The sequence below is a fragment of the Madurella fahalii genome, assembly GCF_045866475.1.
Source record: "Madurella fahalii IFM 68171 DNA, scaffold_2, whole genome shotgun sequence".
NCBI classification, from domain to species: Eukaryota; Fungi; Ascomycota; class Sordariomycetes; order Sordariales; genus Madurella; species Madurella fahalii.
In genome coordinates, this window is record NW_027263972.1 from 8,788,393 (window position 1) to 8,812,306 (window position 23,914).

General features: G+C 58.0%; 10 protein-coding genes across 10 annotated transcripts; 7 read left to right on the plus strand and 3 right to left on the minus strand.

The window, feature by feature from the left end:
- Positions 1-159: 159 nt before the first annotated feature.
- MFIFM68171_05369 (uncharacterized protein) lies at positions 160-3,301 on the plus strand (the record flags this gene model as incomplete). The annotated part of the gene is made up of 5 exons (XM_071060789.1): positions 160-870; positions 931-1,797; positions 1,855-1,961; positions 2,020-2,182; positions 2,237-3,301. 5 exons carry the CDS (start codon positions 160-162, stop codon positions 3,299-3,301), a joined length of 2,913 nt encoding a protein of 970 aa, XP_070916890.1.
- A 1,750-nt stretch (positions 3,302-5,051) lies between these two features.
- Positions 5,052-6,167, plus strand: MFIFM68171_05370 (uncharacterized protein; the record flags this gene model as incomplete). The annotated part of the gene is made up of 2 exons (XM_071060790.1): positions 5,052-5,088; positions 5,161-6,167. 2 exons carry the CDS (start codon positions 5,052-5,054, stop codon positions 6,165-6,167), a joined length of 1,044 nt encoding a protein of 347 aa, XP_070916891.1.
- A 318-nt stretch (positions 6,168-6,485) lies between these two features.
- Positions 6,486-8,456, minus strand: REX3 (RNA exonuclease 3; the record flags this gene model as incomplete). Its single annotated transcript, XM_071060791.1, has 1 exon — positions 6,486-8,456. One exon carries the CDS (start codon positions 8,454-8,456, stop codon positions 6,486-6,488), a length of 1,971 nt encoding a protein of 656 aa, XP_070916892.1.
- A 1,147-nt stretch (positions 8,457-9,603) lies between these two features.
- Positions 9,604-10,490, minus strand: PHB1 (Prohibitin-1, subunit of the prohibitin complex (Phb1p-Phb2p); the record flags this gene model as incomplete). The annotated part of the gene is made up of 2 exons (XM_071060792.1): positions 9,604-10,110; positions 10,167-10,490. The coding sequence occupies 2 exons, from the start codon at positions 10,488-10,490 to the stop codon at positions 9,604-9,606; spliced, it is 831 nt and encodes a 276-aa protein (XP_070916893.1).
- A 358-nt stretch (positions 10,491-10,848) lies between these two features.
- Positions 10,849-11,500, plus strand: QCR8 (Cytochrome b-c1 complex subunit 8, mitochondrial; the record flags this gene model as incomplete). The annotated part of the gene is made up of 4 exons (XM_071060793.1): positions 10,849-10,910; positions 11,033-11,058; positions 11,211-11,388; positions 11,443-11,500. The coding sequence occupies 4 exons, from the start codon at positions 10,849-10,851 to the stop codon at positions 11,498-11,500; spliced, it is 324 nt and encodes a 107-aa protein (XP_070916894.1).
- Positions 11,501-13,156: 1,656 nt separating this feature from the next.
- Positions 13,157-14,789, plus strand: NEM1 (Nuclear envelope morphology protein 1; the record flags this gene model as incomplete). Its single annotated transcript, XM_071060794.1, has 2 exons — positions 13,157-14,576; positions 14,638-14,789. The coding sequence occupies 2 exons, from the start codon at positions 13,157-13,159 to the stop codon at positions 14,787-14,789; spliced, it is 1,572 nt and encodes a 523-aa protein (XP_070916895.1).
- Positions 14,790-16,211: 1,422 nt separating this feature from the next.
- Positions 16,212-17,042, plus strand: MFIFM68171_05375 (uncharacterized protein; the record flags this gene model as incomplete). The annotated part of the gene is made up of 3 exons (XM_071060795.1): positions 16,212-16,296; positions 16,542-16,846; positions 16,908-17,042. The coding sequence occupies 3 exons, from the start codon at positions 16,212-16,214 to the stop codon at positions 17,040-17,042; spliced, it is 525 nt and encodes a 174-aa protein (XP_070916896.1).
- Positions 17,043-17,794: 752 nt separating this feature from the next.
- On the minus strand, positions 17,795-18,736 carry NHP2 (snoRNA-binding protein; the record flags this gene model as incomplete). The annotated part of the gene is made up of 2 exons (XM_071060796.1): positions 17,795-18,303; positions 18,385-18,736. 2 exons carry the CDS (start codon positions 18,734-18,736, stop codon positions 17,795-17,797), a joined length of 861 nt encoding a protein of 286 aa, XP_070916897.1.
- A 589-nt stretch (positions 18,737-19,325) lies between these two features.
- GCD7 (GCD complex subunit gcd7) lies at positions 19,326-20,715 on the plus strand (the record flags this gene model as incomplete). Its single annotated transcript, XM_071060797.1, has 3 exons — positions 19,326-19,423; positions 19,483-20,562; positions 20,622-20,715. The coding sequence occupies 3 exons, from the start codon at positions 19,326-19,328 to the stop codon at positions 20,713-20,715; spliced, it is 1,272 nt and encodes a 423-aa protein (XP_070916898.1).
- A 625-nt stretch (positions 20,716-21,340) lies between these two features.
- Positions 21,341-23,722, plus strand: MFIFM68171_05378 (uncharacterized protein; the record flags this gene model as incomplete). The annotated part of the gene is made up of 1 exon (XM_071060798.1): positions 21,341-23,722. One exon carries the CDS (start codon positions 21,341-21,343, stop codon positions 23,720-23,722), a length of 2,382 nt encoding a protein of 793 aa, XP_070916899.1.
- Positions 23,723-23,914: the final 192 nt, after the last annotated feature.

The following is a 23,914-nucleotide window of genomic DNA, read 5'->3' on the forward strand; positions in this document are numbered from 1 at the left end:
ATCAGCGTCGCCATCGCCGACGCCCACGGGCCGACCCGCTCTATCAACACCCGTTAGATCCTGGCCTCGGCTGGGTTTCCGCCACGCCCCATCTCGCCGCGGTGGCCCTCACATCCAAGTGAGCAGCTACCGCAACAACGCCACGCACCCCAGGCCGGCATGATGAACACTCGCGGGCATCTGCCGGCTGGGCAGCAGGTGCAGAGCGGTGCCGACATGGGCCCCGTGCCCCCGGGAGGTCCTGGACCTCGCCGCGGAGGCCGACCGCAACATTATGCGCCTGCCCACCATCACCACCACCACTATCATCACCAGCAGCCCGCCATGGTCAACCACCCGTCCATGTATTCGGGCTACATGGGCGCCATGGCCAATCCGTACGCCGGAACGCACTACTACATGCCTCAACAGCCGTACCAGAACGGCCCCATCCCCAGCCCGGCCTACATTCCCTATCCGCCTACCGCCGGGTACGGTCGGTCGCCTCCGGCCATGCAGCATTACCATATGCCGATGCAGCAGCCTTATCCCCGGCTCGCCCAGCATTCCCCGATTGTGTCGTCGCCGTACCATGCTCCCCCGCCGCCGGTGCAGAGTGCAATTCCTCAGCTGCCGCACACTCCGTCCTCAACTCACTCCCATGTTGTGCCTCCTCCTATGACCCCTCCAGTCCGGCAGGTACAGGAGGCTGCTCAACCCCCAGAGCCAGTGCAGCCATCACAACAACCGGAGCCCCAACACGAACCCCGACCCGAGCCTCAGCAAGTGACCGAGCCCGAACTAGACCTCCCCCCACAGCCTTCCGTAGCTCAGGTTCAACCCTCTCCAACCCTATCCCCGGCGCCCCAGAAGGAGCCGTTTCGACCACCGGTAAGGCCGCCATGGCTTCTTGTCGGACTCGTCCTAGTACTAACGCTAATTCCGATTTAGTTGCCTTGGCTATCATCTCCCGATTCCCCGTTCCCCCAGCGCACATCCAAGCTAAGGAGGAGGAGGAAATTATTGGGTGCCGACGCCGAGGGCGTCGAGTTGCCGCACGGCCAACACACGCCGAGCGCAGAAGTCTCTTCCGAGGCACAAGCGAACGCTGCCGTCGAGGACAGGCATGAGCGGGAGCAGGGGAAGGCCGAGCAACGCGCTACCGGTACCCCGCGATCAGAGTCTAACATTGCGTCCGAGACTCTCGTTCCCCGGTCCGAGACTCCTTCGACGCAAGACCAGCCATCTGAGGATGCGATATCCACATCGCCGACCACGCCGAGCTCAGTGCAGCCATCTCAGGCCACGCCCACTACCGCCCGCTCGACGGTCCCCGCTGTCCCTGCGGTCCCAGTGATTCCTGCTTTGCCTAAAAGCGCCTCGAAGCAAACCAAGCCTACCGCCGCCGCCGCAACCGAGAAGAGCTCTGCTGATGCTAAAACCGCTGCTCCTGGTGACGTACAAGTTGAGTCACGCGCGACACCCGTGGATGGTGCCAACAGCACGGCTGAAATGACGGCCGATGCCGTCCAGCCTGCACCCGCTCCGCCAAAGCCCAAACTATGGACAGGTTTATTCGCAAAGCCTGCTCCTGCTGCGGGCTCGAGCGCCGCCGCCGCCGCCGCCCAAGTCCAAACTAACGGTGATGCAGCGGCCGGGTCCAGTAGCGTACCCGGAGTAGTCGGCAGTTTTGCAAAGGCGAATTCGAGCTCTCTTAGCGAGGCTCTACAGCTCTACCGCCCAGGTGCCCCGGAAAAGCTCGCATTCCTGGAGCCGCGAGGGTTGGTGAATACGGGAAATATGTGTTATATGAATTCGGTGAGAGCCCGTTGCGGCATATCGAGCCATGTCCCGTTTCTAACCGTCTCCACCTAGGTGTTGCAAGTTCTCATTTTCTGCATTCCTTTCTTTGACTTCTTGGATCAAGTGAGCAAGAAGGCTGCCCACAGCTTTAAGAGCGACACCCCCCTGGTGGATGCCATGTGAGTTGTGCTCAAACACGGCCACGCTGGACTTCGATGAGCTAAACAAGACAAATAGGGTCATGTTCATGCGTGAATTCAAGGTGATCGACTCTGCCGCGTCGGCCGATCAACTTAAAAAGCGGCTCAAGAGCGAAGAATACGAACAATACGGCGAGCCGTTTACTCCCGAGTTTGTTTATGATGCCATTCGCAAGCTTCCGCGGTTTGCAAGCATGAGAGTACGTAGCCATCACAAAACTGCAGATTCAAATCCAACGCTAACAAGGTCGCAGCGTGGTCATCAGCAGGACGCTCAAGAGTTCCTCGGATTCCTCCTCGAGGGGCTCCACGACGAATGCGCCCAGGTGATGCGTGCCGCGCCCGCTTCGACTGCGTCAACCGCCCCGAGCTCATCTCTCCCGTCTCCCACGTCCAATGCCCCGGCCGAGGGGGGGGATGACTGGCTCGAGGTTGGGCCACGCCAGCGTTCGGCCGTCACGCGGTCCTCTGGCCATTCCCATACGGCGTCGCCCATCACCAAAATTTTTGGCGGGCAGCTCCGCTCCGAATTGCGCGTCCCGGGCAATAAGAACTCGGTCACGCTTGAGCCGTACCAACCCCTTCAGCTCGACATTGGCTCGCCCGAGATTCGGAACATCATCGATGCCCTGAAGGGGTTGACGCGGCCGGAGGTCCTCCACGGCGACTTCAACTCTCCTCACGGCAAGGATGTCCGGGCCACGAAGCAGGTGTTCATCGAGTCTGTCCCTCCGGTCCTCATTCTGCACCTGAAGCGCTTCCAATTCGACGCCGAGGGCTACGGCGGCACCGTAAAGATCTGGAAGAAGGTCGGGTATCCGTTGGAGTTTGAGTTCCCGCGGGAGGTTCTGTCGCGCCAGAAGCGCAACAGCATCCTTGCCGAGAACTCGGGCACCCCCCGGTACCGGCTGATCGCCGTCGTCTACCATCACGGAAAGAACGCGAGCGGCGGACACTACACTGTCGATGTTCGGCGTCAGGACGGCCGCGAGTGGATACGTATCGACGATACGGTCATCAGACGCGTGCGTGATGAGGACGTCGCAGAGGGCGGTGCAGAGGAGGAGGCGCCCAAGGCGGGCTTGGCGGACAGCCGGAGAGAGGCTGGCACCCCTGGGGCCAGCAACAGATTCGTCGGCATCGACGACGAGGACGCCGGTGACGACGACGGTTGGAAGCAAGCAACCCCCGGCAAGAAGTGGAGCAGCGTCGTCAATGGCGCCTCGTCGCCCGCCACCAACGGACAGAAAGCCAAGCAGCACAAGGAGAGCATGAAGGACAACAAGGTCGCGTACCTGCTGTTCTACCAGCGGATCTGATTAGCCGAGGGCTGCGTAGCCGGAGGGTCGTATTGTGGCGTTGTTCGGCATCTCGGCGTGCAAGAACGTGGGGATGACGGGTCATGAAAACGTTTCGAGTTAGGAATGATGAGAACGGAACGACGTGGACAGGAACAGGCAGGCGTCTATGGAATAGCAACGCCACGGGCCTAGTCCACGGTCCCCACCATGCAGGTTCCGGCGTTTGGTTCGGTCCCTTGCGAGCCGGGTACGATGGTTACGGCGCCTTTCCCCAGGGAGGTTGGGCGTTGTCGGCGTCCTTGGCCGGTTGGTATAGATAAAGCAAGATACGGGAGGATCACGTCCGGCACATCACCTACCCAACTAACACTTTTCTTCCCCGTTTAACCTCCCTGTCCCTCCCTACCTCTTATTCCCTTATACCTCTCTACCTCTAGCCCTAGCTACCGCGCACCGCGCACCACGCACCGCTTACCGCAACACTCCCCCTTTTCCCTCGCTTCCTTTTTAACTTTTACCCGCTTGAAAACGCGTGACGACGTGGTCATCCCTCGTGGCGGCCTTCCAGCTGGGCATGGATCAGCGGCACCCTCTTGATGGCTGTAGATCGGAGCGGGAGAGATGCTCGGCGTCTTTTGGCATGGGTGGACCGTATGAATTGACTACTACTACTACTACTACTACTACTAGTGGGCGGCCTCGAGGCTTGCAAATGGGTCACGATATATCTATCTAGACAGAAGATAGTGTATGGTGTAAAATAAAAGCTGACATCTCGATATGCGAGGGCTCGGTTAAAGCCACTGCGGCAGCCCTGTTCATAGACAAAGCGGTTCGTATCCACCCTGACCTCACCGTCATGAACTCTCGTGGTGACGTCAATGTGCCAGTCCAGGTGACTAAAAAGAACCAAGTAGTTTTCTAGTCTTTTCGAACGGCAGAAGAAGGGTTAGCTCCGCCTAGCCCAGCCAAGGTCGGGCCTTTCTTTGTCTCTTTGTCGAGCCGGCGTCATCATTGATGTCGTCAGGCGGTCCCAAGGGCTCTGCTCCAAGACAAGGGTATTCTGAACTTTGGTTCATAGTAATTTCCTGGCATGCGGACTTTTTGTTTATATCAGGCGGATAGGTGGGGTTTAGATAGTTCGGCTACAACTATCCACAAATAGCCATTAGTAGATTAATCTTCGTTAATAAATTAGTGATAGTTCCCAAAGTATGTTACCACCTTCGACAGTGACTTTGCCAGTATCTACACTGACTACGCTAATGTAGCCAAGTGGGCTTTGCCAAGCCCACTGTTGTGACAACAATGGTCGGGTTTCAACAGAAATACACCGGGTTGCAGGTTCGGGTCCCTACATGACGCAGAGTTGGCCAACGGCCGGGATATCGACAACAATCCGAGCTAAGTCAAGCGTCATAGCGCTGGTATAAGGGACGTCACTGGAGATTGCGGGGTGGCAGGCGCCAGTCCCGCTTGCTCGAGGTGCTTTCTGCTAGAACTAGGTTGGTAGAAGCGTCTCTCTACGATCACAGTTGCTCCTCACCTTATATCGTGTCCAGGGCGACCGTCTACGTCATGTCCCACGGTTCAAGGTTCGACGAGGAATGAGGATTCGTGCTGTTTGACGAATTGAACTCTGGTCCCCTTTCGCTACATCTTATAACCATCGCACTCTCAAGTTACAGAGGAGCAGGACGCTGTTTCTTCCCTTATTATATACCATCCCCGTTATTACACAGTACTGCACCCTCAAGAACACTTCAAAATGTCCGATGGAAAGAAGGCGGTCGAGTCCGACAAGAGTACGTCCCCTCCAACCGCCTTCCCCTTTTTCCGATATCTTCCTCCCACCCCAAACTGACAAGCACCCAAAGTCTGGGCCTGCTTCATCACGTCCCTCTCCTACCTCCCGGGCCTCCTAACCCTCCACTACTCGCTCGTCCACAAACACCGATCCAAATACCCCCTGGTCGCACTCTACACGCCCACCTTCCCGCAATCCGGGCTCGCCGCCCTCGCGGCCCGCGGGATCCCCTCGCAGCCCATCCAGCCGCTGCGCCCGGCGATGCCCCACCCCTGCCCCATCGACCCGCGCTTCCTCGACTGCTGGGCCAAGCTCGCCGCGTTCGGCCTCACGCAGTACGCGCGCGTCGTGCAGCTGGACGCCGACATGCTGGTGCGGGCCAACATGGACGAGCTGATGGAAGTGCCGCTGGACGGGGGCGCCGTGTTCGCGGCGGCGCCGGCGTGCGTGTGCAACCCGCTGCGGCGGGCGCACTACCCGGAAAGCTGGACGCCGTCGGCGTGCGCGTACACGGCGGAAGCCCGAGGCGGGGGTGGGGGCGGGAACGGGGACGGGACCGGGTTGGGGGAGCTGAACAGCGGGCTTGTGGTGGTGCAGCCGTCGGCGGCCGTGTTCGGCGAGATCCGCGCCTACCTCGACCGGCCCGACCGCACGCGCGCCCTACCCTTCGCCGACCAGTCGCTCCTCGGCGACCTGTTCCGCGGCCGCTGGGCCGTCCTGCCCTACGTGTACAACGCGCTCAAGACGATGCGCTGGCCCGGCGTGCACGACGCGCTCTGGCGGGACGCCGACGTGAAGTGCGTACATTACATCATGACACCGAAGCCCTGGGAGGAAAAGGACATGGAAGGGGCGGAGGGGGAGGAGGGGGAGGATGAGGTAAAGGTGGACGAGGGGGTTGCTGGGATCAGGGAGGATGATGACGATGATGATGATGATTATAGTGATGACAGGAACAAGCGGAAAGTTAGAAAACAAAAGAGAACGAGAGAGGTGACGCATCAATGGTGGGTGGACGTGGACTTGGAGAGGAAAAGGTGGGAGAGGGAGAATGGGTTGGGAGGGGATGGGTGGTAGGGATGGTACTGCTTTTGAAGGGGCGGGGGGTTCCGGTTTGTCTCTGCTTCGTTGAAATCGTCATGGCATTTGCCAGAGGCTTCTATACTCTCCGGTAATATGCAGGCACCATCCACGCCTGCGGTTCTTTTGCTAGTTAACCTATTCGCTGTAAAGCCTATATGCAGACCGAAGCCTACTACGTGAACCCAGGTGGGCAGGGACATCCCCCAAAACTAAGGGAATGCATCACCCGTGATACGGGTATCAGCTGTCTATCAATCGCAGGCCGGCAAGTCGGAAAACATCGAACGAGGGGGACATTCCAACCAGTGTTCCCTAGGCCTCTGCCGCGCTAGACAGCCCCCCTTCCTCGAGGAACTTCTCGCTGAGGCTGCCTTTTTCGCCGCCAGGTGGCACAAATTGCCCGTCCACCAGACGCCAGCCGCGGCTCTTCATGTCAGCCCATTTCTCCTGCACCTTGAGCCGCACCAGCTCTCCCGCTGCCCGCGCATCCTCGGCGCTGTCGTGGCCCCTCGCGTTGCCATCCACCTCGACCTGAATGGCCTTGTTCAGCTGTGTTTCCATGAGCATTTTCAAGCCGTGGCGCATCGGCAAACCCCGGCGGTGGGGGTAGAGCAGGATAGTGTCGATCAGCGTTGGGTGCACGATGCGGACCGCGTTTAGGTCGTTCTCCAGGCCGTGGCCGATCAATGGTGTCTCGGGAGAGATTAACGAGAAAAGGAGGTCGCGAGCCACAACTGGTGATGAGACGATTTTCATCTTTTTCTTCGTCTTTGACCGTGCCTCTTCCTCCTCGTCTCTTCCCTCATTTGGTTCGTCTTCCGGCTCATATCTCTCTCCCTGGGTGTTCAATTCACTGGCAGACAAGGGCTCAGCGTTGATGATGTCCTCGGGCCATACCCCCGAGTACCGTGAATTCAGATCCAAGATCTCCCCGACAGGCCGGACAAGCACGTCTAGGAGTTCTTTGCCGTCGGGCCAACTTGTTGCCGTGAGACGGATCAGCTCCATCCCATAGACCGTGTAGCCCATTTCGCAGTCGAAGCACACGGCACGGTCCTTCGGCGTCAGAGGATTCGGCGGCGTCTGAACGAATGGGGTCACAGCTGCCAGACGTGAAGGAGACGTGGTCTTGAAGACGTGGGTGTCGCCTTTGGTACAGCCCGGTGAGTCACCCACCATCTGCTGGCAACACCGGTATCGTTTCCCCGGCTTGCCTGTGTCGCCAGGAGCACGCTCTGGAAAATACGTTCGCCCCGGGTGATGGATGCATTGACCGCCGGAAGCGAGCGCTCCATCTTCCTCACGCCGGCCAGGGAATACTTGGAAGCGGGTCGAGCACCGGTCGCATACCTCCCATCCGAACGACGCCGCCTCTCCTTCGCGTGCTTTAGCGATTTCCCGGTCGCTGGGAGGAACCGGGACGTAACCCCACTGGGAGAGTTTATCGACGGGCGTGTAAAGATGGACAAGGAAGTCGACTTCTTGCTGGGCCGTGAGACCGGTCTGGATCACCTTGGGAGGGCCAAGGACTGACTTGTTGGCCGCTTGTTTTGCCAAGCCGGCCACAGAACGGGCCTCCCTTTTTCTGAGCTCGGCAGCACGTTCGTCCTTCCATTGGCCTGGCGTCATCCGCTTGTAAGTCATGATGCGGTTCTTGATCACGTTCTGATAGATGGCCGGCTTGTCGCTGGCCATGCGCTGCTCTTCGTCCAAGGCGAGCCAGATCAACTCCTGATCGGAGAGCACCAGTTTCTTCTCGTCGTCCTTTGCGTCTTTCTTGAGTTCAGTATTAAGCCTCTGGAATTGGCCGTGGAGCAGCTTCAGGGCCTTGTACCGGAAGTCGTGGGTAGCGGGCGCTGCCGACTTCAGATGCCGGGGGTTGAGTCCTTCAGGCTTCCGGGGCGTGACTCGGGGGCTTGTAACGCCCCGCGAGGCGATGCTCTGGTCGGGCTTGGTTGGTGTTGATGCGACGGAAGATGGCGGAGGTTTGGGCAATGCTAGGGCCGTACTAGGTGTACTTGTAGGCAGCGCGGCTCTACGCTTCAAAGGCGGGGGTGAAACCGGCTTTTTGGCCGACGAAAGGTCGAGCTTTGTCGGGGCAGACGCTGGTTCAGAAGCGACCTTTCGGCGCTTCCGTGGGCCATCTTCGTCTTGATTCTCCTCAGATCCAGACGTGGCAGGAGGGTTCTTCTCCCAGCTATGTTGCCATTGGCATCCGGGTTTCGTACAACTGTCCCCCGCCGGACAGGGGATCATCTTGAAGTTTCGCAAGACGGCCTCCATTGCGTCCGTGGACTGACTGGCTGTGCTCCTGGCGCGGATTGTGTGTCGCAAGAAGAGGGTTGGTTCGCACAGAGAAAGTCAACCAGCAATCATGGATGGAAGTGGGATCGGATAGCAGTATGCGATGCGCGGGGGGACGGGTTGACGCAGGTTGAATGCAAGTAGACGCACGCCGCGCGCATTAACCGGCATTGAATAGCCCAAGACAGGCAGAAACGGAGGAGGCGAGGGGCGAGTGAGGTCACCGACTGAAAGTGAAGAATAAAAGCGATGCACCTAGGGTGTTTCTTTCCCGCGGCTGGCGTGTAGGGTATGGAGCGGCCTGGAGCTGGGATGATGGTTTTCAAGAGCCAAGGGCTAAGACAAACCCAGGAAACGAGCGTACACAGCTTGTGATTTCTCGGAGTGAGTCAGCTGGTAAATGACTGATGCTTTGTAGCCCACGGCGGCGATTAGCGTCGACAAGCGAGAGCGATCAGGTTGAGATGGGAGCTACTGCCAGTGACTGCGATTGGAAAATCCTCAAGCATTCGAGAGGACAACATTGATAGATGGCGAGGCAAACGGAAAGCGGTATGATGCTCAAGTCGAGGCAACGCCGTATATGGATGCTTTTGCGTCGGGGGCGGCTTTGTGTGATGCGGCCTTGCAGGATGCTCTGCGTCGTGTTAAACGTCAGGAGAGTGCCAAGACCAGGCTGCCCTGAAGCTGCCAGCCTCGCTGAACAGCCCCTACAACCCCTGCAGCCCCGCTATTTCTGGGCTTTCAGCTGCGATTGGGGCGGGAGCTGGATGCACCTGAGCTTCTCTGAACTCCAGTTTCGGGACATAAGGTACCTTATCCACTGCGAGACGGTTGCAAAAACATGTACCTCCGTACATACCGCGATTCAGTTAGGTATCTTGCCTTTTCCGGACCTTCAGACAGAATCCGGTCATCACAAGCACAAACTCGCCTGCAATTTCTGCTGGGCAATGCAAGCTCATGTCTTTACTTGCCCCGACTCCCATGCACAGTGCAAGCTGGAATCCAGTGCTCGCATTCTCATGCTAAGCCGAAGCGGAGAAATACAGTAGTCGTAGAGTTATAATACAGCCTCGTCCCGGTTATCGCCCCTCTTCTCCGTCGCCAACGCCGTCCCTACCGCCTATGCCCTGCCCACACTCATCAACAAATTCGTTCCCTTGTTCCCGCCGGGCAGGTACGCCACGTTGGGGTTGCTGGCCAGCGTCTGCGCAATCTCCCTGCTCGCCTCAATCTTACGGATCTGGATCAGGCCGTCGCCCGCCTTCGCGATCGCTCTGCTGATGGTCTCGGCGCTTTCCGCTTCACCTTCGGCACGGATGACGTTGGCCTGCCGCTCCTGCTCGGCCCGCTCGACGATGAAGCGCGCCCGTTCGGCGTCCTGCTGGGCGATCTGCTTCTGCTCAACTGCCTTGGTGAACTCCTTGCCGAACGTCATGTGCGTGATGGACACGTCCTCGAGGGCGATGTTGAACTCGCGTGCCCGCTTCAGCAGGTCGGTCCGGATCCGCTGCGACACGGCCTCGCGCTGCGTGATGAGCTCTGCCGCGTCGAACTGCGCCACGATCGACTTGAGCACTTCGTTGCCGATCGACGGAAGCACACGCTCGTCGTAGTCTTGGCCGAGCGACTGCGGGAAATGGTGAGTGAGGCGCCAATCAGGATGGAACAAGAGCGGAGGCAAACCTGGTAGATCTTGGGCAATGCCTGCACATCCGGCCGGTGCAGCACTCGCAGCGTCAAGCTGACCATCTGTAGATCCTTGCTGCCGGTAGTCGTCGGGATGATACGCGGCTTCGTCCGGACGTCGAAGATGATGGCCTTCTGCAGCCACGGAATCAGAAAGTGTGTGCCCTCGCCGACGACCTCCTCCCTGACACCTTTCAACCTGTCGAAGATGACTGCCCGCGAGCCGCCCTTGACATCGTAGATGGACGACTGGATGACGCCCACGGCGAGGGCCGCCGGGATTGCGGCCGAGTAGATGAACCCGAGTCCTCTGGCTGCCATCTTGTTCCGCTCAACAGACGTGGCTGCTGGGCTATGGTAGGTAATTGAACGCGGTCAAATCGATATGTCCGTGGTGGGTTGAGCTTGCAGTGGTTGCCGCACGCCTGCGATGGATGGAGCTCTTGCAAAAGTGGAGCCGCAGCTAGCAAAGACCGGGGCACATGGCGGCCCGGGCACAGAAGCTTTTTCCACAAGTTTGCGGCGGCTGTGCGCTAGGCCGCTTCCGGGTGCTGTTTCTCGGCTTCTGTCGAGTGATCCATTTTCGCCTGCCAAACCGCCCGCGAGCTATTCCGACCTCAATTGCGTCTGCCAACAATCGACCGACCCATCACGCGTCTGTCTCGAGCCCCGATTCACAATGCGCCCTACCCAGATTCTCAGAGGTGGCGGCGGCGGTGCCCCCATCGGCAAGCATGACAAGTCAGTCGGCCCGTGTCATCGTTGGCACCTGCAATGCGCCTTTTCCCAGGTTCCCGAATGGCCCTTCGTGGGCGCATTGCGCTGCCAATTCCTCGTGGGGAGTCGTGCTAACCGTTCTACAGCTACCTCGGCAACTGGGGCAACTTTGGTGAGTGACCCACGAAGCGAACCGTCGATGGTGGAAAGCATTGGATAGGACTAGCAAGAGCCGGATTTCCACGTGGAGGGGGTGGGAAACCGACGACAGCATGTACTGCGGAGGATTTCCGGAGCTTCAGTCTGACTCGGGTATTCCAACAGGTGGCATGAAGCAGAAGGGCATCATCTCATACGGAATTGCCCCCAACCGCCAGTACCCCCTCGCCGGCGCTGCCCACGACGCCATCTTCAACACGTGGAGGCGCTTCAGTACTCAGGTCCTCTACTGGGCGCCTCCCATGATTGCCGGCTACTACATCATGAACTGGGCTGTTGAGCGGTATGACATTGCTGGCTGCACCGTGGAGAGTATGTATTTCTAACGGATTTCTAGGAATGAGTACCTCAACTCGAAGGCGGGACGAGCCGAGTTTGGTGCTTCGGAGGAGTAAGGGATGTGCAACAAGGATGAGGAATCTGGAGGGGAGCCGTGTGATAAATAGACGAGCCTGTACATCAATGACCTACCCGAGACGATAGACCCATTGCTTCTTTTTGTTCTGTCCATCAGCTCGCCGCAACCAGCCTCTTCAAGGTGGACTTGTGGGGCTTGTGCCTGGTCATTCGCGAATCCAACGCCGAGAAGGTAGTGTAAGCATGCCGTCAATCACGACCCCGAGAACAAGCCGTGGGTAAGTGGTCATCCCATATCGGGAACACGCCGGGAACTGCTAACTCGTCGGTTTCCATCTCGGCCTTGTTCATTCCGCTGGAGCCTTTTTCTGGGAGGGGAGGAGGGGATGATATGACGCCTCACCATGCCGTAACCCACATAGAATGTCAGTCGTACACTCTGGACGGGGCTTCTATCAGCCCTGCCTAGATTCTTTCACCTAAGATCCAGAGCGTTTTTTCTCATTTGCTTTTATTTCTCCTTTCATGCTTCCCCCCCCCCCCCCCCCCCCTCCTTCCTTTCATATTTTGGTCTTTTTCTTTTCCTCTTACCAGTCGCTTGAATCTGGGGCTAGAGTGCTATATACAGTATCAGAGTATCAGGGCTACAGATGAAACCAGAGACTCGATAGGCTTGGTTGCAGCGTCGTGGTGGCATGTAACTAACAGCCTTGTGAAACATGGTTCTGTGCTGTACTTTACCAGCGAGCCGGGGAGAGTCGGGTAGCTTGTAGAACTCGATTTCCACTTGGGCTGGAGGCCGAGTGGGGATGGAATTCGGCGGAAACCAGATTGGAATTGTGTGGTTGCTTGGTGGGTGCCCCCAGTCCATTCCGATCGGAGCTTACCTCGCAAAGTACTACTGTTTCCAATGTTGCTTGCTGCAGCAGAGTGGAAGTTGGTGACGAGCCAATGGAAAAACAATAGCGGTGGCCGAGTTTGGCGCCGCTGGGACGCTGTGGTTCCCCGCTGGAGCGCTGGATCTGGGCTCGTCTCTCCGCTGGGAGCGGCACGTGAAGGCACTGGTTGCTGCGACAGGGGGTCTTTTGTTGGGCGTGCCAGGGTTGGTTGATGAACCTCTCCACTAGCGCCGCGTTTCTGCCCGCCGTGCCAGCACCGGCCGATTGACAAAGTGTTGGACTCGTACATTGTTCCGGTCATTCTTTTAGCAAAGCAAATGTGAAAAAAAAAAAAAATAAAACCCACGGCGCTGCAACTTGGCCCTGTCTTGTCAAACCCCTCCCCGCCATCGCTATTGTCCGGAAAACGAAGGGAAGCTGCGCTGATCTGCCTCCAAATTTTGAAGGGACCGAGGCAGATGACATCGCCCGTCACCTCTGGTACTTAACACGACCCCGGCCGTAGCCGTCACCCGCGCCTCTGGACCCTCACCATTTTCTCGGCGGCATCGTCCCCAACCGAGTGTCCCTGCCCCCGGGGAGTCCTGCGCAACACACACATACAAACAAGAGTCCTGCAACAAGGAGTGTGCGCAGTGAGGCGCATAGCATTTGCGTCTCGGCCGTCTGGGCCCCAATTTGCAGCACCGACGATATCTTGCCAGCCCCGAGGCGAGCCCCATCCTTCCGATCCTAAGCTCACTCCCTAGCGCGATCGCACCCATCCTACATGGCCTTCTCGATGTCGACGGCAATATGAACTCCCTCAATATCATCTCGGCCCGAGTGTCTCCTCCGCCGAGCCCAGGACCGACGAGAACAAACTCCCTCAGCGCCATAGGCTTGGCAGTCAGTTCCGAAACGGACGGGCCCCGGGAGAACCAGACCGAGAACGCGCTAGCCGAGATCAGCGAGAAGGAAAGATTAACGGCAGAACCAGACGATTTCCGACTCGACGGCCCGTCCTCGGACGACCGCGGCCATGAGTATGCGATCGGCGAGACGGCGCCTCTAATAGCTCAGCCCGAGGCCAAAGAGCCCAGCCCGCGGGGCTCCGCGTGGGTGTTCTACCCTAAACGCATCGCAAACGCTTTTGTCGACTCTATACGATGGATGCTTTCGACATTGGCGGCGCCCGGTGTCTACCTCTTTGCCTGCCTCTGCGACGTGAACGGCAACTTTGCGCCCCTACTGCAGCTGAGGAAACTGTTTGGGTTCTACGGAGGCAACGCCAAGAGGATGGCTCTCGATTATCATGAGCAGGTAGCCGCGTCCGAGAAGCGCCAACAGGGCCTGGATGGCACGGCCAGCAAAGGCCGGCGGGGGAGTAGGATAGGGCGTCTGGGCCGTTCGAGCGGGTCCTCGTCCTCAGGGTTATCGTCAGAATCCGAGTCGGACCCGGACCGTAAAAAGCAGGGCGTCAGCCGAGGCACAAGCGGAAAGCACTTGCGGTCAAAGTCGCTACAGGATTCGGACGAGATCGCGCCGGCACGGCGGTCAATAAAAATAAAGCTCCATTCCGACGAGGCCTTGCGAGAGCGGAAACACAGGAAAGCAAAGTCGACCAGTTCCCGAGGGAACGGGGGCTCCGATGCCGCGAAGGACATCTCGGCCCAGCTGAAGTCTCCAACGTCTCCAGTCGGCGCTCTCACCAAGTACCCCAAAACGCCGGCCCCGCCGCGGCCCCTGATACCACGGCGGCAACCGTCATACATAAACACGACCGACCTGGCAGGCGTCAAACACCAAAAGACACTAATCCTCGACCTCGACGAGACGTTGATACACAGCATGTCCAAAGGAGGGCGGATGAGCTCGGGCCACATGGTCGAGGTGCGGCTGAACACGACATACGTGGGCGTGGGGGGGCAGGCGAGCATCGGGCCGCAGCATCCGATCCTCTACTACGTGCACAAGCGGCCGCACTGCGATGAGTTCTTGCGGCGCGTGAGCAAGTGGTACAACCTGGTCGTGTTCACGGCGTCGGTGCAGGAGTACGCCGACCCGGTCATCGACTGGCTCGAGGCGGACCGCAAGTACTTTTCGGCGCGATACTACCGCCAGCACTGCACCTTCCGGCACGGCGCCTTCATTAAGGACCTCAGTTCGGTCGAGCCCGACCTTAGCAAGGTCATGATACTGGATAACAGCCCGCTTAGCTACATGTTCCACCAAGGTCGGTCATGTTTCTTTCGTCCTGTTTGCATCCCGCTCACTCTGCTAACACCGGGAACCAGATAATGCGATCCCCATACAGGGTTGGATTAGCGACCCGACTGACAGTGACCTGATGTATCTGATACCGTTCCTAGAAGGCCTGCAGTACGTCTCTGATGTCCGCGCACTCCTAGCTCTTCGCGGCGGAGAAGACGGGCAGCACATGGCTTGATAGGGGTGGCAATCGGAGGGGCTATTTGATATCCGCATCGGCCAGGGCTTGTTCTTTCTCTCTTTCTTTTCTTTCTTTTTGTTCTCAGGGAAGCATTATAAAAGTCCAACTCTGTTTACATGGCGAATTGATGACGCTCATGGGTAGCGATGAGTATCATTACATTGGAGTTTCTGAGCGTTTTTGTTTGCAAGGGGTATTTCTCTCGATCCGTTGTCGTATTAGACCAGGGGATGGACAGGGGCAGGGGGTTGGTACACTATACATTTGTGGTAATATACATTGTATCCATCGACGGCGATGGCGTTGTTCGCTGCCTCTTGTTCCGGTACCTATCCGAAGCCCTCCCCGGTTCCGTTCAGGGGGTTGGGGCTGAGATCTTGGTGAAGGAGAGAACCGGGTTGGACAGCTCGCTGAAGTACGTCATGCTACAGGAGACAAATCGATGCCAAGATTCTAGCCAAAGCCGTCGTATCGGAAATTTAACCCTAACCCGGGGCAAATTCGATTGAGGAGTGCCAATAGATCTCGCGTATTTCAATGGCAATTGTAATGTACTCATACTACGGCAGGCAAGGGAGTCTAATCATAGCAATATTTAAATTGAAGATGAACGTGATTGTCCTCGCAGATAGCTCAAATCTACGGCCGCCCCCGCCCAGATTTGATGTTGCCTGACACTACTTGCTTGATAACGGCAGTGTGTTCCACACGTATTGTGAAGCCCGAGTTGCCGAGAAGGCTGGAGACCGGGCAGCAGTGGGGAATCGCTGAAAGGGGTTCTCGCATTATTAAATTATTCAAGCAAGACACTCTGTCTGTACCTTACGCTCAACCGAAGGGTGCCGCCGGGGCGTCCGGCCCGAGATAAAAGCTATCGTCTCAAATTGCGTCAGGTATGGGGGCATTGTCCCACGAGCCCAGTGAAAGCTGGAATCCCTAACCAAAACAGGACCTGTTTCGAATACCCGGCATTTGCTGGAAGCGTATGAAGAGGCGTTCTTTTTCCCAACTGGGATGGTATTTGATGCTAAGGTGGGGCAGCTCCTTGCCCAGCCAGTTGATGTGGTGACGTCATAACGCAGCCCCTCAAAGGCGCCCGCCTGTGGAAGCTACGATGCGATGATGTAGCGCGAGTGGAAAGCTCTACAGCTCAGGTGGCATAGCAGGTGGAGGCCCGGAAGTGTTCTCTTTCCTGCTGCAAACCCCGTGACGCACAAAGGCAGGTCCAGGGGACTGCTCCCGCCGTGTTATAAACCTGCCGCCTCCCCGCTGGCACATATCTTGCCTTCTGCTCGATCTGTAGATCTCACACCAAACAACGAAACAAATTGCTTTCATCGAACGGCGAATCCTCTGTCTCTCCGGCTTTAAAATCCCCAAATTACTTACATTCGAGTCAACATCCATCATGTCTCTGCAATGTCAGTGAGAGCCTTCCCCGCACCCATCTGCATCAACTTGCCGCTTTTGGTCGCGGTTCGCCAGTGTCCCTCCGATACTGCTGGTTTTGATGCGGACGCTGCTCATCTCCAGGTCAATTCCCCCTCGGACCTCGGATCTCTTGAGCTGGGTGTATAAACCTGACGAGGTCGAGCTTCATCCGGCAGCGACGGAGATCAATGCCAATGGTTGCTCTGGCTATTGGGATTCAAGAGAGTCGAGGCGAATTGACTTGGAGATGGACATCAGCTATTTCATAAAGCAAATCTCAGACCTACGTTGCGCTCAAACACTAACGCCCACCCGCAGATCTCCCCGCCGTCAAGCCCTCGGCTATCGCCCTCGGCACTATCTTCAACCAAACCGCCGAGCTGGCTGTCATCGCGCCCATCTTCGGCCAGACTTACCAGCGCGCCAAGACTGCCAACACTAAGGAAGAGTTCCTCCGGTCACGGGAAGCCACGGGCGCGGCGGTCGCGTGGGGCACCGCCTTCATCGGCTCGGCGCTGCAGTCGTATGGCGTCGGCGCCCTCATTAACGCCACCGGAACGCTCAGCTACAAGGGCGCGGCGTACCTCGGCGGTCTGATCTTCGCGGCTACCAGCGCTCCTACTGTATGTTCCCGTTGGTCCTACCATTATCGGGGTGCAAGGGTTTACTAACACTTCGCAACAGTTCATCAGCCAGCTCCTTGTCGAGAAACGCTCCTTGGAGACGGTCGGCATCAGTGTCCTGGCCAAGCTATTCGAGACTGTCGGCCTGTCGATGTTCATGACCTGGTGGGGAACTCGCACGAACCCGTTTGAATAGTGAGCGATACCCGATCATGCCAGTCAAGAGGTATCTGGCTGAATACTGACAACAGATTTGCAGCGCCAGCGCCAACCGGGGCACCCCCCTGAGCCGTAACGCCTTCAGGTCCGATTAAACGGGAGCAAGGGGAAAGGGGACGAGGTTGGATAGGGCACCCAGATAGAGTGATCTCGGGACGGGATGGGTGGTTCAATCCTTCATGCTTTCCTTAACTGTACTTATATTGCGGCTTTAGCATCCCAAATGAATCCATGGCATTAATGGCAGCATTACCTCTGGCTTGCTCAATATGTGCATCGAGGCCCCATCATGGACGGCGAGGAGCACACAATGACTGAGCCAAGTAGAACAACTTCTCCGATTTTCGATACCTACAAACGGGGAGAGCCTATTTTAAACCACGTCCCTTGTTTCATGCAAAGAGCCCAAGCCTCTCAACGCCATTCATCTAGACAAGAGAGCCCCCAAGTCAAACAGGAGCAAAAAGCCAGCCCACGGTAATTCCACGGTAATTAGCAAGCATTTGATGTTGAGACAGACCGCAAAACGGTTGCCGTGCAATGTCCACGATTCAGCCAATAGGGATATGGCCGCGTCAGTTAAGGACGGGAGGAATCATCGACGAGCCGGAGCAAGCAGTCCACAGCCACCATGGGTTGATGGGTGGAGTTGCCCGGTAATTTGTGTTCACCGAAGATGAGAAGGAAAAGGGCAATCCGCATCCCAATTCTTTTTTTTTTTTTTTTTTTTCAGGAGCGGTTCTGCCTTGCCTTTTCCCTCTCGGCGATCTGCAGCGGGTGTGTGCCCTTGACCCACGGCTGGACCTGCACCTTCCACTGCTTCTCCGCCAGCTTGACCAGGTCCTTCCACGCCTCGAGGTAGTCCTCTGGGCTGACCTTCTTGTCATCGGCGTCGTCCATGTCGGCGTCGTCGCCGTCCTTCTTGCTCTTCTTGTTGCCGCTGTTGCTGTCGTTGCCGCCCTTCTTGCCCTCGGGCTTGAGCATGACCACGCTGGTGGCACGCTTGGTGCACGCCGCCACGCCGAGGTCCGCCCGCGAGCGGATGTACAGGTAGGGCACGCCGTGCTCCTCGCACAGGATGGGGAAGTGCATGATGACGTCCATCGGGGAGATGTCGCCGGCGATGATGACCAGCCCAGGGGCGTCGATGGCACCTGACGCGGCCGTCTTGGGTGGGCACTTCTTGATGGCCTTCTCGCACTCTTTCACGCCCCGGTGGATCGACTTGAGCTTGGCACCTGCAGGTGGATGACGGTCAGTAAGTTTTGTGTATGAAAAAGAGATTGGACGCTTTTTGCAGTCCGCAAATGTTGACGCACCCTTCTTGATCAGCTTGAAAATCTTCTTGTGTGTCTTGTCGTCGGCGAGCGGTAGCGCAAACGGCACCAGCTCCTCTGCCGGTTTGATGATATCCTCGGGGTCGACCTCGATCTCGTCATCCTTGAGGTCGGACGAGGCGGCGGCATCGGCTTGTAGGTGGGCGTCGAGAGCGCGCGCGAGCTTGTCCTGCTTGGCCTTGTCCTTCTTCTTGTCCTTTTTCTCCTTGCGGATGCCGTCGCTTTCACTGCGCTTCTTGTCCTTCTTGTCCTTCTTCTCCGACTTGTCCTTGCTCTTCCTGTCCTTCTTCAGCTTCTTGTCGTCAACGACCTCGACCCTGTCCTCGGCCGCCATTGTGGTGTGTGTTGCTTGGAGAGGATCCGCTGGGCGTAGCGAGTATCAGAAAGACCGAGTCGGTTCCCAGTACATATATTACGTATAGTATATGTGGCTCTTGAAGGGACTTGGTCGAGGAGCGAGTGCCTGGCAGGAACAATCACAGCGTTTCGCGTCGCTTCACCGAGTCGCACCTTTCTCGCAGATTTTCAGAATTGGCGGGCCAAAATTTGTCGACCAATTGTAACAGCCTTGGGTCCAAACTGGCCTTGGCCCGATGTTTAGCCGCAGCAGGGATTGCGGGAAGTGCGGGGCACTCTGCATTACCCCACTGTAATTTCTTCGGCGTCGGAAGCTCTGAATGCGTCCATTGACTCACATCGAGCCAATTCGATGCTGGACAAACCCAACAACTGAGCAGCCTCTGCCCACAACCTCTCATGCAGGACCTTTTTTCGACAGCAATTAGAGAACAGTCAGTCCCGAACTTTTGCTCCGGCTATCGACAGCCGTAGTGCGTGACGCGGGGTAATTCAAACTTCTGGCATTACCTTCCAGTTCCGATTCCACCTCCCGGCCTCATCACACCACACACAAAGCCAAGGCGATGGCGCCGTCACAAGCAACCTACACGCCAAGCTTGGACAAGCTGATAAAGTCCCTCAAGGGCCAAACCCTCGAGGCCTCGATCGAATCGCTGATCTTGTCAGTCCGTTTTCAACCACGCTTCTCCTTCACACACCTAACCCTATTGTACTTCACAGCCTCCTCAAGAGAAGACAAGTCAAAGGCGATGAGTGCGCCCAGGCGACTGCGCATATTCTCCGTCAGGTCGTAGCAAAATCGAAATGGCACGACGTCGATCAGCTTCTCTCCAGAATCCAGAGCGCGGGGTCGAGGTTGGCTCGGGCTGCCCCGCATGAACCAGTGATTGGAAACATTGTACGGCGCGTGTTGGGCCTTATTCGGGACGAGGCGTCTGAAGACCGGAATGCCGATGACTTGGGCAGCGAGGCAGCTTCCGACATCCAAAGCCTAGCCCCGAGCGCACCGCCTCCCCACCCTCCGAGGCAACCAACGCTCCCCATCCGGCCGCCTCCGTCAGTCTCGACAGGCCTGCAAGTCTCCAAGTCCATGTTCAACCTGCTCTCGGTAGCGGACGCTGGCGAATCTCCTATGACAGGAGCCTCCACCCCACTGTCTCAGGCGCAGCCAGCGAGCGTGCATACACTACGATCCGAGGTCATGGACGGGATCGAAGAGATCATGGACGAGATAGGCCAGGCCGACGACCAGATTGCGAGCTTTGCGGACATTCAGATCCACCCGGGTGATTTTGTGCTGGCGTATCAGCCGTCCAGAACAGTCGAAAAGTTCCTGATCAAGGCGGCCTCAAAACGCCGCTTCACCGTCATTATCGCCGGATTAGAGCCTCCGACCCATGGGAGCGAAGCTCCGTACGCCACATTACGGAAGAAGCTCAATGGTGCTGGGGTCAATACGATCAATCTAGCGAGCAACGGTTTGATGGCTTACATACCAAGGGTCAACAAGGTCATCTTCGGTGTAAAAGCCGTGTACCAGAACGGGGGACTGCTTGTGGACAGCGGATCATGCATCGCTGCCCAGGCGGCGCACGAGTACCTGAAGCCCGTCATCGCTCTAAGCCCGGTCTACAAATTCTGTCCAGAGGACCCATCCGACGAAGTCTCGAGGGGCGACTTGGGCAATCCTTCCAGCTATGTGAGCTATGCAAATGGCCCGGAAGTAGACGCCCTCGATGTTGAGAACACCGTCACCGACTATATACCACCCGAGCTCGTCGACGTCTATCTGACGAATCTGTACGTTGCGGGGCATCCACCCAAGTACGCTGTGACTCCCATACTAACGTCTACCGCAGGGGTCCTCAAACCCGACACCACCTCGCCAGTATCCTTGCCGACCACTATAAAACCGAGGATATAGGTTTTTCGATGCAGCTTGGCGAACCGTAAGGCTGAGGGTGCAAGCAGGCCAGCGTACTTCCAGGCCGCGACTGAAGAACGCGGCAGCCCTTTGTAATGGTCCCTGCAACCCGAATCCAGACCAGTCGCATCCGCATGCTCGCGGCCCAGTAAAATGACAGGTTGTTCAGTAATCAGCATGACAGCATCATGGGGCCGCGTAAGCAGGCGCAGGCTTGCGTGGAACAAAGATGCGGGGAACAAGCGAAGACCCGGCGAAGGGGGCGATGTCAGCCAAGCCTCCGGGGTCCCGCTCGCTAAAGTTGCTTGATCAGTGGCCCTGGGCAAATGGGAGGCCTGCCTGGGCAACATGTGGTGGCGTTAAGCTTCCGCGGCGTCCCGGAGCCTACTCTACCGTTCACAGGCTCGCCTCACTCTGAGGCCACGGGCGAAGTCCAGGCTGCCACCGTCGCCATGGCGTGTTCAAGAATAAGCCCGCAATATATCCGCGTCACCCCACCTGCCTGTCCCAGCAAGCCCTTCTCGTTACCTCCTGCTTAAGAGTTGCTGCCATTCATGAGGGCATAAGACATCTAAACCAACGATCTCCTGTGAACCTGAACGACATAAGGACCCTAAATCTGACTTTGAGCAACGGACTTGATATATTCGCGCTATGCCTTCGCATCCTGAGGACGTGCCTCCTCCCCCTTATACCGAGACAGACATCTTCTCCACTTCCGGCCGAGCTCCGTCTCCTGGCCGGAGAGACTCGCATACCCTCGATGATCAGTCGACCTCGTCTACAAATGGCGACGTGATTTACACCCCCCCGCTCACCCCGCGGAGCTCTCACCTCTCCAACTTCGCCGGCGAAGTTGATCATGCCGCAAACTCACCTGCTGCCGCGTACTTTGAGAGTCGCCCAGCTCCCCTCCTCAGCCAGCCTCATATCATCCATCCCATCACCGTCAGGGATGGCTCGACCCCAGACAACCTGCCATACCCCAGCGAACTTGCCGTGCGCGATGTGCGCCCCGAGGACTGGCAGACCTTTGCCAACTACCTGATGCCGCACTACTCGGCAGTAAACAACGAGCAGGTCATCGACCGCAAGCTCCGCGCCGAGGGCATCACCAGCAACAGCGGCGATAACAAGTCCGATCACAACAATGACGACACCCGCTCGCAGACCTCTGGTCGGAGCCACGCCGAAGCCCAGCTGGACCAGATCCGCTGCCCTGTTGACCACGCCGACGCCGATGCCGCCCGCCGCCGGCAGAATATCGAGGCGACGGTGCGCGAATGGAACGAGGGCTTTTTCGGCCCGCGCCACATCACCATCCGCGTTAATGGTGATGGTAACTCGCCGCCGGCCGACGAGCCGCCGCAGCCGCAGGTGCACATGCCGGGCGCGTGGGACCAAAGCTTTGATCAGCAGGGTTCAACCGCCACTGCCGAACCGGCTCCGGGTGCTTCTTCCCGTTCCCGGTTTGGGAGGTTCAATCCGTTTGGCGGCGGCGGCGGCGGCGGCGGCGGCAACAGCAGCGGAGGGAGAGGAGGAGGGAGAGGCGGGTTCCGTTGGGGCGGGATTAGCCTTGATGGTGAGAGGGTGACGATTGGTGATAGCTTCGTCGCGGATGGCCGGACGGGGTCAGTGAGGATTGGCGGGATCGTTGCCGATAGTAATGGGATCAGTATCAATGGGCGGTCGATGTTTGGTGGCGGCTTTGGACCCGGAAGGGGCATGGGCCGGGGGGGTAGAGGTGGTTGTGGTTATCGGAGCTATCCTGGCGGGTGGCCGTTTGGCGGAGGGCATTGTGGAGGTTTTACCGGGCGCGGCCGAGGCCATCATGCTTGGGGACGGGGACACAGCTGGTGGAATCCTCCTCGCGCTCAGACAATGCCTCAACCTGAACCTTCGTCAGCGCGCCAAGATGGCGAGTCCGGGGCGGACCATGACGCGCCAGAGCGCGGCCGCGGACGTTGGGGGCATCATCAATTTCATCCTCACGACAGCCGCCATCGATCGCGATCGAGCTCTGTGTCCAGCACCAGCTCCCACTCATCATGCTGCTCCGAGTCCACTGTCGGCTCTCTGCCGGATTATGATGAACTCCGGGATGCGCAGCTGCCCGTCACGAAGAAGTACCTCCAGGAATGGCTCCACCACCCGGAGCAGCCCATCACCAAGGAAAAGGTCAAGCAGATCAAGGGTGAGATCAAACAGGCGCGGAACGCAGCGCCTAGCGGGAACGAGCGTCTTGATCATATCGCCGCACTCCGGCGAGAGGTCAAAGACCTCCTGAGGGAATGGAAGAGGCTTAAGAAGGAGCAGAAGCGGCAGCGCCGACAACTCAGCCGTGAAAAGAGGCGGCGCCGCAGGGAGGAGAAGCGCGAGCGGAGGCAGGTCAAGCGCGAGATGCGCCAGACGGCGAGGGAGATGCGGCGGGAGCAGCGCCACCACCCCCATTTCCCACCCTTTGGCGCCGTCCCGCCTATTCCTCCTGTTTTCCCGGTCTCACACGGCGATTCCATTCCCGCGCCGCCGCCGCCGCCGAATCCGATGTTCCCTTTCCCGGGGGTGACGGACTTTGCCAATCCCTTCCGCAATCACCCATGGGGTTGGGGCCGTGGTGCGCCGCCTCCTCCTCCCGGAGGAATACCCCCCGGTGCCTGGCCAGGTGGCAACGACAATGCCGATAACGATACAAACACCCACCAGGGACCCTCGGGGGATAAGTACAAGGCCGCCTCGGACCTAGAAGCGGAACTCATGGTGAAGGAGGCCGAGCTGTTCAAGCTGCACGAGGCAATTGCCCTGGAGCAGGCAGCACGGGCGGGTGGGAGCAGAAGTGGTGGCGGGTCGCCGCCGTACAGTGATGCGGACGGGAGCGGGAAATTCGAGAAGAAGCTCTCCAGCAAGGAGGAGGAAGCGCTGGCGATGGAGAGGGAGATTGAGGCGCTGGCGGCGACTATGGAGGCGTTGAGGACGGAGGCGGATGAGGAGTTTGCGAGAGAGTTGGCGGAGGAGGAGACGAGAAGGGCGAGGTGCTGATTTATGCGTTGTCTAATGATTGTATGATACCGTTTCTGTTTTGGGGGGTTACTGGATGATATATACCAATGGTCTTTTTTTGCTGGGCAGTGGGAAACCGCGCAATGAGCAAAGCTCATGAGTGTAAACGAATGGGATAGCAAGGCCTGTCATGATAGTAACGATTCCTTCGCCTCCACTCACCTACTCACC